This window comes from Porcisia hertigi, chromosome 8 (assembly GCF_017918235.1).
Source record: "Porcisia hertigi strain C119 chromosome 8, whole genome shotgun sequence".
In the NCBI taxonomy this organism is placed as follows: Eukaryota; Euglenozoa; class Kinetoplastea; order Trypanosomatida; family Trypanosomatidae; genus Porcisia; species Porcisia hertigi.
Genome location: NC_090567.1, coordinates 3,850 through 15,217, shown reverse-complemented (window position 1 = coordinate 15,217; position 11,368 = coordinate 3,850). Strand labels below are relative to the sequence as shown.

Genomic DNA, 11,368 nt, shown 5'->3' with positions numbered 1-11,368 from the left:
CTCCGCGTCATTTGTGTGCGCGGCAGCAACACGTTGCTGCGTTGGCGTTTGATAGTGCGGTGCTACCGTAGCCTCTTGTTGGCCGAGAGGCACCGAAGACGAAAACAAAACACGCAAGGGGGAATGATGCGACTGTGTTGCCCTCGCTAGCGATGGAGTTGGGTTGTCTGCTGCTTGAGGCTGTAGACGACTGGGGTGCTCTCGGCTCTCTGGAGAGAGCCCTGCCGCTGCAGAAAGCCGTTGCGGCTGCGGCGCATGCGATACATTTGGTAGCGCCTCACTTGACTCGGGTGGCGTGGCGCTGCGATTGGCTTGCTGGGTCGCAGCATCTGCCGTTATCTCCTGCCACTGGGGGCCACTGTGATCACCACCGTTCATCCTCAGCAGCGCCTCTACTATGGTGGTTGCGTCCCAGTGAATAAAGTCGAGAGGGGGAGCGGTGCCCACCACCTTTGACGATGAGGATGCTGCTGCTACTGTTGTTGGTGATGTAGTAGACGACAACGAAGGAGGACCTGCATCGACTTTGGCAGCATTGGGGCTAGACGGCGATGCCGATGGGACGTGCGTGTCACACTGGGACGAGGAGAGGGTGGCGATAGGCATGATGGCGGGTGCTCCTTCAAGTAGTTCACGTGTGCAGCGCACCAGAAGAAGACAGCAACAGTGGGCTGGATAGGAGGTAGACAGACGGTGGTGGTGGTGGTGGTGGTGACTCAATCAAGGAGGAGATGAGCGAAGTCTACGAGGGAAGGGACGGAGGGCGGGGGCCGGAGCGCACGATAACACCCAAAACGAAGACTCGCGCAGGTAACGGTGCGCTACTTTTTTTTTCGCTCTCTCTCCCCCCACTTTTGCGTGTTTTCTGTGAATCAACGTGCGCATATACACGCGCGTCCGGTTTCACAGTCCCTCTCCTGTCTGTATTCTGAGGTGCGTCTAAAAAAAAATGTTTTGGGGCGGATGCGCACGCACGCGTACACACATAGGCGGCAGGGTGTAAGCGCGGTGCGGTGCATGCGCGGATGGAGAGAGAGGGAGAGAGAGAGAGGGGGATCGGAGAGAGAGAGGTGAAGAGGGATCGGAGGATGTACTCCTTGAACAGAGGGACCATCCAGGTACGCACCCACACGTGCGCATATCTATGTACGAAGTGAGCCAAGTATGGCAGGAAAGACAGACATTGTCCATCTGTGGGCTGTAGCCCCCTATTTGTGAACACGAGCAGCGTGTGTGTGTGTGTGTGGGAAGACGGAGGGGGGGGGAGGGAGGTGGGGAAACAACGAGTCCATGGGAATACCGAAGGGATATACATGTGCAAACTAAACAAGCGAGCAACCTTATAGATGTGTATATATATATTTGTATCTAGACATAATACACACACACACACAACAGCAGCAGCAGCAGCAGCAAGAGCAGCACCACCAGGAGGCGGGGGGGGGGGAAGCTGCGCGCATACATCTATGCACCTTCACCCCTCCCCCCCTTACAGTTTGAAGTCCTTTGGTCCCTTCGCCATTCCGCGGGTCGTTGATACATCCGGAACATCAGCGCACATGAGCCGCTCCAGCGCTAAACGACTGAGTGCGCGACAGCGCCGCACCATCGCCTCTGACTCAGTGTAGGCTACGGCGTTGGACAGCTTCAGGTGCTGAGTGATGTAGTGCTGTCGGGCAATCTGATCTCGCTTTTGGATCATCTCCATGTCCGCCAGAAGCTGCACGTGCCGGTCGGTCGCCTCCTTCATCAGTGGTCCCATCCGACCTGACGGAAGCTTCGTCTCCTCGGACGAGAAGGCTGTAATGGAGAAGGTGTTGTGGAAGCGATTCTTTGCGATCTTCGTCTTTCTGGTTCTACTACCCTTGCCGCTGAACCCGCGCGACTGAAGGGGCTCACTGCGGCCAGGGTTACGATTGTTCATCTTCGCTTCTCCTGAAGGTGTCGTCGATGCCGAGACGATGACCACCGGCGTTGTGGCCGTGGCGTCGGTGCCAGGAGCGATACCTTGATCGAGTGGCGAGTTGCGACTCGAGGGCGCCAAAGCGAACAGTATTGGGGTGGTGCCCGGCAGCGTCCCTTCAACTGAGTCACGACAGCTGTTGGTGCCGGCCGCGCCGATGCGGTGCGGTAGGTTGGGCACAGGAATGGAGGGCAGGCACGAAGAGGCCGCCAAGTAGGAGGAGTACATCATAGAAAAGGGAGACGTGCTGCCCTGGTACGTCCCCGCTTTGCCGTAGCGTCGCTGGTTCAATGCAGGGGAGGAGGAGTTGAGCATCATCGGCCTCGGTGTCGCCGTTGACGTGCCCAGCGCCGTCGAGCTTTCGGGTGCAATAAGTGGCAACGCTGGAAGGCCCCCGCGCCCCATGTCCGCGACGCCTCCTGCGCTGCCACTGCCCTGCCCAGTGGCGCTGAAGCTCAGCGTTTGGAGTGTGTCGAAGCCAGCGGCAGGTTCACCCAGCATCATATCCAAGGTCACCGTCGGCGTCAACGAGGCCAGCGCCAACACTACCCGTTCCTTGGAATCCTCCGGCGAGAAACGCTGTTGGTTTACGTGGTGAGTGTGCCTGTGCAGCTCCACCAGCTTGTACAGGTGTGCCTGCTGCTGTGAGAGTACCTTGCCGTAGAGTTCGACCTGGTCCGCTGCTTGACGAGCCTCCTTGCTGATTGGTGGCACCGCAATCACGGCTGAGAAGAGCGCCCGCCAGGGCTCGACTTGTAAGCGACACACATCCTGCTGCGGCAGGGCTTCACCATCAGCGCCGATCGGCCTGGATGGCCAGAGCATGAGCTGCGTGCTCAGCTGCTGCACTTCGTAACGTGCCGCTAAGACCTCGGTGCCGGCTATCGCAGCCGCTGTCGCCATTGCCGTCCGCGTTGTCCACAAAAAAGGTGTGCGCAAGAGCATGAGCAGCCAGTAGTCGCGGATGGGCCTGGGGCAGACGCAGAGCGGGTACGACGACAACAGAGAGCTTTCGGATGGTTTGCGTCGGTTGCCCTGGCCAATCGTCACGGCACCTTCATCTGGATTGTCATGTGCCAAGTCCACCTCTGCAGAGCCGGCACTCACAGTGTCGCTGGTACTGAGAGTCAAACTAGGGCCTCGGTTCGCACGTGCCGGGGCACCCTCTCCGCGGGTGCTTTGATGGCCATCTGTTTGCAACGCCGCGCCCGTCGCACCCCCCGTGTGGCCGACGCCTCGCAACTCCGCGGCCATTTTGACGAGATTTTCGCCCACCGCTGCGGCGGCGCTCGTGCGGTACTGTGAGCGGGTCCCTTCCTGTCGATCAGGATGAGGCGGAGCGGCTGGCCCACAAGTCGAGGACGTCCCCCGAGAGCGCGGGTTTTTTCTGCGCGCGTCAAAGGTGGGTGGTGGTGCCAATGAGCCCTTTTTTGTCATGGATGGGCTGGCGGTGCTTTGCCGTGGAGAAGTGCCCGCCCCCGCCACCCTCGCCGCCACCAGCGAGACGCATCGCAAAGTCACGCTGTTTTTGTGCTCCTCCGGCCGGGGACACCCTTTTAGAGATTTTATCTTCTCGCCAAAGTGGGAGCACGAGGGGCGCCGCGTCGACGCTGCCGTCGTACTTGCCGTGGAGCTGGAGGAGCTGATGTGGGGGGTGCGAACAGCACTACTTACACCGCGTGGCAGGGGCTCGGCACCACCAAGGGAGTGGGAGTCCACCGTGACGTGGCGGCGTTGGAGGCGTGCCATGCACCGCTTGAGGTCTGCCATGTGCAGTGCAACGGAGCGGCCATACCGGTCGAGTTCGTAGGCCAGCCGAGCTTCGCTGTTTTCTGCGACGGAGCTGAGATCGAGGCTCCCGCTCTCCGTGGCCAGCTCGAGCGAGACGGTGGGTTGTGGCACTCCCTGTCCACTGATGGCAACAGCGGCCTGATGATGAGTTCCCGCCGGCAGCTGCTCCCCCGGTGGCACGAGCCCTAGCGCTTCCAGCTCCCGTTTCAGGGCCTCCTCGCGCTTGATCTGCGCATCCGTGTGATCACCTTTGATTGGCACCGGCCAGTGCCGCACATGGACATGCGTCAGGACAACACCGTGGCAGCAAAAGGAAAGCCAGCGCATCACATCCGAGCGGAACCCCTCGTCAAAGAGGCCGGAGTAGAAGTCGTTGGGAAAGCAGAAGACGCAGTTGTAGTAAGTCGCGTGGGACATGAGAAGCAGCATGGAGTTGAGAACACTGTCAATGACTTCAGGTGGAGCGACAGAGGCGGCGGCGGCGGTGGTGGTGGTGGTGGTGGTGGCAGTCAGCGCTACCGCTGCCTCGGCGCTTGTGTGTCCCTTGTGTATATGACGAACGAAGTCGCCGAACTGCCGGGCCAACTGCTTGTAAAGGAGTTCCTCGTAGAGACAGAGTTGCACGTACTCGCTGTGGTGCAGCCACAAATCGTGATACACACTGCAGAGGGTATCCAAGTCACCGGGAGCCGGGAGTATCCCTCGTTCCTTGTGTCGGAGAGGCCTCTGCTGCTGTTCTGTGTGCCCTGGCTTTGATTCTGGACGACGATCGCTACTGGTAGGATGCGCGGCCCCTGTATGGACCAACTTTGACCACGCGGGGCTCAACAGCAGCGGGAAGTGGGCACTGTGCTCGTGCAGCGGAAGGTGCAGCGGCAGCATCGAGGGAGTCGTGTTGGCGTCCACCGATTGGCGAGTTGTGCCTTTTCTCTGCATAATGGACATCCGTGGCAGCGCTGGACTCGCGTTTTCTCGGTTTCCTGTCGTGTTCGTCTCCTTGTCAGGGCCTTCGGCGCTCGTTGCTGCGGCAGCGCTCTGTTCACCATTGCGTGCCTTTTCAATGTCTGCCGAGTAGCGTGAGCACGTAAGCAGCTCCACCAGCAGCTGCTGCAGCACATCCAGCGCCGGCAACGCATCGCCCAACAGGACGTGCGGGAACGTGTTGGAAAGGGCGCGCGACAGGCGATGGAAGTCGTTGACCAAAGATTGCTCCCGGTGCGCCTTTCGGCAGCGCAGAATGGCATACCACACAAACGAAACAATGAGGCGACACGCCGGTGAGTCATGCGCGCCGATGAGATTGCGAGTCGTTGTCAGTTCCTTCAGTTTAAGTTGCAGAGCCGGAGGCTCACGGGGAAGCAGGCGGTCCTGAAGCAGTTCCGGAATGGTGAAGCCGGAGGGGGTAGTGGTCTGTGCGTGTGGCAGAAGAACGTCTGGCATCAGGTGCCTCGATGATGCGTATCCGGCAGAGGTATGAGCCCTCTCCCCGACTGCACTTGAGGTGCTTAGTGTTGCCTGGGGTCCGAGGGACGATACACTGGGCAGATCAGATGTCAGCATGCCAGACGACGCCGCGGGGGCCGCCATGCGATCCTCGGGAGGACGATCCTCGAACGCGTAGAGTTCTGAGAGGGGTGCGAAGGGGAAGCGAACGGAGAAGAGGGACGGGGAAGCGGAGATATCGCGGGCGTAGCGGCTCGCAAAGGTGTGCGCCCGCGTACAGTGCTCCACCGCAAGCTCCGTGCGGATGTTCTGCTGCAACGCCACAATCTTCGCTCGTGTGCCGTCGTCAGAGGCTTCTGTGGAGGCGGCGTTGCCAGCCACGCTCTCACTGAAGTGGGGTCCCGCCACCACGTTGTGCCTCTCGGCTGTGGACGTGGTTTCACAGCCATCCGTGTGAGGGTTGGCCGAGGCGATTGTGGCCACTGCAGACGGTTCAGTTGGTGCCACCGGAGGGAGGCCCCCCCTGCCCCGACGGCCATGCGTATCATCGCCCTTTGCTGAACCCCTTGGGCCTCCAACTACGCCCCTGTCGCCACGCGAGCTAGTTGAGGGCTGCGACAACGTCTCCTGGGAAGAGAAGGGGATGTTGACATCGGTCATAGATCGCAGCTCTGGTTGCTTTGGCGTCAGGCTCAACGGCGGCGTCTGGGCGGTAGCAAGGGATGTCGGCGAGTACGTCGCCGTCGACGGGCTTGGCATTGACACCCTCGGCGAGAGCAGACGATTTTCAGTAGCATGCGAGGAGCGGTCGGAGAACAGAGAGACACGGGCAAACTGCGGCGTGATAGAATCGAGGCGGGGGGGCAGCGCCTGCTGTTGGTACACTTGTGCCACAGCGTTAAAGGATTCGATCAGCCACGGCTGGTTCGCCGGAATCGGCGTGGGGGGGTCCGCCTTGTTCTTCGTGACGGTGCCCGGCGGCGATCTCGGCAGGGCCGTTTTCGGGTCCTCAGCGCACCGGCGACGACAGTTCAGCGAGGCGGGCGGGCGTGGACGTGCGGCGGTCAAATTCTTTGGATTGATGGAGACCTTTGTTTCGACATGACCATCAGCATACAAAATACGTGTTGTGTTACCGCATGAGTAGCGCAACAGCACCGTGGTGGTCGGGGATTCTCTGTGCCCACTAGCGACCGCTGCGGCGGTTGGTGGCAGGCATCGCGGTGCCGGGCTGACGGACATGGTGGCCTGTAAAGACCCATCGGCGGCCTCTTCGCATCGAGTGTATCCATTCTTGTCGGGGCTTGCGGTGTTGTCATTGTTACACGGTGCGGTACGCGAGAGTGACGCGTAGGCTGTGGTGTCAGAGACCGCGTAGTCCAGTGAGGCGCCCTCACAAGCGGGCACGGGATCCGCCTCATATCGACGAAGGTCACCCGCACCACGACTTCCCCCAATTCGGGAGTGGGTTATACGCGACGTGGAGGAGGGTATGCGGGGTACAGGAGGTTGCGGACTGCACGGGATCACCACAGAGTTCGACACCGACCGCAAACGCAGCAGGGGAATCGACGCAGCCATGATAGGGTTCGGAGCATCGACATGAGCGGTGTCATTGTCGGTACTCTCGCTGTCGACCGGAGGACAGACGCGACCGGCATCTGAAAAGGTAAGTGAGTCCGTGGGGACCATTAGGCGAAGATGAGTACCCCGCACACCGGCGTGACGTTCAAAAAAAAAAAAGAACAATCAGGAACAACAGGGGTGTGTGACGGAAAAAAGAAGGAATGGAGGTGGGAGCGCAGACACTCATACCCTCTTTGTAAGTGTTCACCACCACCACCACCTCCCCCCTTCCCTCCACGCACACACGCGCACGTGCGGCGACAGTTGCAGGAAGGTACACGTCGATCGGGCTTCTACCCCTCGATTTGACAAACGCAGTTCGTATGTAAGGTGGGAGGTGGTGATGATCGCGTCGTATAAGGGTTTGCAGGCTACACTGCTAGGGAGCCCCCCCCACACACACACAAACACACACACACACACATATATCATTGGCACGGAAGAAATAGGGGAGGGGAGGAGAGGGGAGCAGGGATGGAGGGGATGTGAAAGAGACGGGGAAAGCCTGACATTCCTAGCTCGCACACAGACACAGAACCGCACCTATACTTGTCTGTCTCTCTGTGTGCATATTCTGATATATATATATATATATACATTTTGATAGATATCCCCGCATGGCGTGTCCATCTACGTGAATGTGCGTGTGTGTATTCCGTGGACTTTGACTCCTCCCCTCTTCCCCCCTCCCCCTTCTTGGGTGGGTGGGTGTGGGTGCGGAGGGGAGAGAGAGGAGGGGAGGGAGGGGGGGGGGGGGGGGGATATTGTTGCGGCCCTTTGGCCCCCACACAGCCTACGTTTGCTTTATCGAGTGCCTGTCTTGATGCGCGCTGCTTTGTGAGGCGATATGAAAAAAAAAGCAGCAGAATGGGGACGAGACAGGGGGTCAGACAACGTGTTTCGATATCTACGAGAACAGGTTGTAGGAAGCTCATCGGAAAGAGAGATGGAGAAGAGGAGCACCACGCACGCACACACCAAGGAAAGCAACGGTTGTTCGAGCTTTGGCGGCCCCTTCTCATCCCCCCCCCCTCCCCTCTCTCGTCTGTCGAATAGTTACTCTCCATCAGACCACCAGCGTGTGTGTTCGTGCGAGCGGCTAAGTTTTAGCAGCGGCTTGTCATGTGGCGCCACTCTGACTCGTCGGTGTGTTGCATTGGGATCTGCCACGATGTCTTCGCACCGTCACGCTTCACTAGTGGCTTCCAGTTCCAGAAGCGGTCGTAGCGGCTAAATTTTTCTCTCATCTCGGGTCGCATCCACTGATCCAAGAATATGTCGTCCTCCTCCAGCATCGGCACCACCGGCTGGTTTAGCACGGCATTCCGGAAGTGGGACCAACCCGGCTCGGTGCCCATGGCACGATAGCAGCCCCAGAGGGTGTACCAGCTGTAGAAGAACATGATAAACCACGCCATCCAAAATGTTGGCTTGGAGGACATGTTCAAACGCATGCCATACTTGCTTGCCATCTCGCTCATCGTGCTTTCCCAGGACTCCTCCGTCATGCGGATGCTCTCCTCGCGTGTGTAGGGGTACTTGGGATCGAATATCTCTTTAGGGTACTCGAACCACTCAATGTGGGGATTGAAGTCCATTGGCAAGATGGGCTCGTTGTGGCTGATCGACGGCGGTGGTGCAGCACCACCGTAGCGCAAGCGCATGTCTTTGAATTCACTCGCAATGCAGCGAGCGCTACACAGCAGAGCAACGTTGACACTTCTTGTCGCCGTCGAGGCGGCGGCGCCACCGTTACAACGCATCATTGTTGCGTGCTGTGTCCAACACCTAGGAAGAACAGGAGGGGGGGAGGGGGGAGAGGAGGGAGGGAGGGTAACGATGGCTACAACTAAACGTGATGCTACTTTGGATAAAAAAAAAGAAATATAAATATAAATATATAAATGTACAGGGATACGCTACAAGTGTACTCCTCCGTCCCTAAAAGGGCGGATGGTCATATATGTACGCGTGTGTGTGCGCGTGTTTGTGTGATGGTGGTGGTGGTGGTGTGTGCGTTGGTGCTCACTCTTCTAATCCTCTCCTCCCCGAACCGCACAATCCTAAAAAAAAGCTAAAATGGGGAGAATAAAAGCACTACACTTACAGAGCAGCAGATATATTTCAGATTGGAGTGACACGGTGTGATGGTGGTGGTGGTGGTGGTGGTGAGCTGGGGTGGGGAGGGGTGGGGATCGATGGGGTATAGGGAGGCGCGTCGCACGGATGTGGGTCAGATCATCCAGGACTGTGGTGCTGATGGTAGCGGCAGAGTTTCTCCTCCTTTTGGGCCACCACTTTTCGACAGCACCAGGGCGTGTTGTAGGAAGTGCTCATGGACGTGAGGGGTATCACATGATGGAAGATAGCAGGAGGTGTGTGTGTGTGATGGTGAGTCATCACCTTCTGGCGTTGCACATCAAAGGCGTGGGGTTCTTCGGCCTCCTCCCCCCTCCCCCCCCTCCCTTGCGAGGTACCAATGCATTTTGTTTTGGTGTTTGTGCAGCTGGTGCGCTCAGTTGCTTGAGTTGGATGCGTACACACACACACACCTGCGCAGATTTGAGAGGCAGAGGCGGGGGGCATCCAGTGAGTGGAAAGAAAAAACAGGGAAGAGATCTAAGATGAACACGAAAAGATAGTAGGCAACATGAGCAGACACACACACACACACACACACACAGTTGTCTTCTTTCCCACCCTCTCTCTTACACAATGCTCTGAAGCGCGGCGAGCAACGCGACCGGGTCTCTCTTGAGACACGCTGCGATGGCGCGAGCGCGAATATCTTCTAGGTTGTCAATGGCAGCGAGGTTGCACTGGATCGCGTGCGCCATGATGGACGGGCACACATCACATGTAAGCCCCTCGGGGACGGGCAATGGCACCGATGCATCACCTTGGAGATCGGTTATCTGAGACAATACAGTGTTCACCATGTGTCGGCGGCACGAATTCTCCTGCACCTCGCAGGGGTTCATCGCCAGCGTCGTCAGTAAGGGCACCTTGGGAATCGCGCCAGCACCGCCGGGTATGTCACTGCCAGAGGATCGGTGGGACGTGCTTCCTGACGCCGATATCGGCGGCTGAGGAGGGCTTGGTTGCGGCTGTGATCGGCGCAGTGTCAGCTCATTCTGGAGTGTTACTTGAGCACTGCAAAGCATCGCCTGCAACTGTGGAGCTTGGGCCACGTACGGCGTGATGGTCGCTGTGGAGGCGGTGTGAAGGCGATTGTCAGGCTTCGTATAGCTCAAGCCTGTTGCGCTGCCGTCATCTGTACGTGCGCCATTTACATTCTTAGCCTCCTCCATGGGGGAGAGCAGCGCCTGTACGGGCGACACAGACCCAGTTAGGGGCGCAGCACTCAACACCGCTGCCTCTGCAGCTGCAAAGGGTGGTGGGATGTCGGGCCGCATGCGCTTCATCTCCGGCAAGACTGCCTCGTCTGTGTCCATCTCTGCCGTGACGACTGGCGAGCCCGTCGCCAGCAAAGCATCTCGTGATTCGTCACAGTTTGCCGGACTTGCCTGCACCCCCTTTGCGGGCATTGGCGTTGGCGGGGCGACGCCCTCCTCGTGCTGAAGGTAGGCGCGGATCACACGGCGAATGGCGGTGGTCGAGCTGCGGTGCCGCTCGGCCATGAGTCGAATCCATCGCCACAGCTTCAGTTCTTCTACGAAAGCACCGCCACTCAGCCACGTCGCCGGTGTCAATGAGGGTCCGAGAACCAAGACAACGTTGGCGGTGTTGTTGTTGTTGTTGCCGCTGCCACCACCCGTTGGTGTATCGCTGGCCTCGGAGCGCAGCAGGTGCGCTTCTTCAGCGCTGAGGGCCCGAATCATGGCGAGAACGTGTTCGGCGTTGCGCTGCTGGGCCACAGCGGAGGTGGAGCCGCTTTGTGTGCCTGGTGATGTGGAGAGGGATGGGGTGGCGGCTGTGGCCAACGATATCACGGCTGCCACAGCAGAGTTAGTTTGTGTGGCGGGGCCAGGTATAGGAGGGAACTGCAAAAGTTGAAGATAACGCATGCACGTGGCCTGGTGCCGCTGGTGGTGGGTGTGTAGCTCCTCCTCGGAAAGAAGCGGTACATCACCGTTGCTCGCTGTCGCGGCAACAGCGGTAGAGTCACCGAGGCCACCCGCCGAAACATCGGCGCGGAGGGATGAGGGCTGGAGAGCGCCGTAGAGGAGGAGACCCACCTCGTGGCTTGGAATTTCTTGGAAAGAGGCGTAGGATGTCTCTAGAGCGTCGTTTGCCCACGCCAAGATCGCAGATCGGGTGTACTGCGTTGTCGTAGTCGCCGCCTTTTCCGCGCGCATTACTGGACGAGAACGGGAGGATGACGGTGGCTGGCTGATGTCGTCGCACGGGATGGCGCAGTGTGTGCGTGTGTGTGTGCAGGGGAGCGGCAATGGAAGGATGAGACGAATATCACGATCATGAAGATTTTTCATGCACGCAGGAGACTTGAGTGTATCCGTTAGTGTACGTGGGCGTGGTCAGACACACACACACACACACACACACACACAGACAATGCAACGG

The 11,368-nt window shown here is 58.9% G+C and overlaps 3 protein-coding genes across 3 annotated transcripts; all 3 read right to left on the bottom strand.

Annotated features, from left to right (window-relative positions):
* Window positions 1-1,489: 1,489 nt before the first annotated feature.
* On the bottom strand, window positions 1,490-6,778 carry JKF63_07862 (uncharacterized protein; the record flags this gene model as incomplete). The annotated part of the gene is made up of 1 exon (XM_067903790.1): window positions 1,490-6,778. One exon carries the CDS (start codon window positions 6,776-6,778, stop codon window positions 1,490-1,492), a length of 5,289 nt encoding a protein of 1,762 aa, XP_067759262.1.
* Window positions 6,779-7,929: 1,151 nt separating this feature from the next.
* JKF63_07861 (uncharacterized protein) lies at window positions 7,930-8,589 on the bottom strand (the record flags this gene model as incomplete). The annotated part of the gene is made up of 1 exon (XM_067903789.1): window positions 7,930-8,589. The coding sequence occupies one exon, from the start codon at window positions 8,587-8,589 to the stop codon at window positions 7,930-7,932; it is 660 nt and encodes a 219-aa protein (XP_067759261.1).
* Window positions 8,590-9,531: 942 nt separating this feature from the next.
* Window positions 9,532-11,142, bottom strand: JKF63_07860 (uncharacterized protein; the record flags this gene model as incomplete). The annotated part of the gene is made up of 1 exon (XM_067903788.1): window positions 9,532-11,142. The coding sequence occupies one exon, from the start codon at window positions 11,140-11,142 to the stop codon at window positions 9,532-9,534; it is 1,611 nt and encodes a 536-aa protein (XP_067759260.1).
* Between the last annotated feature and the right edge of the window lie 226 nt (window positions 11,143-11,368).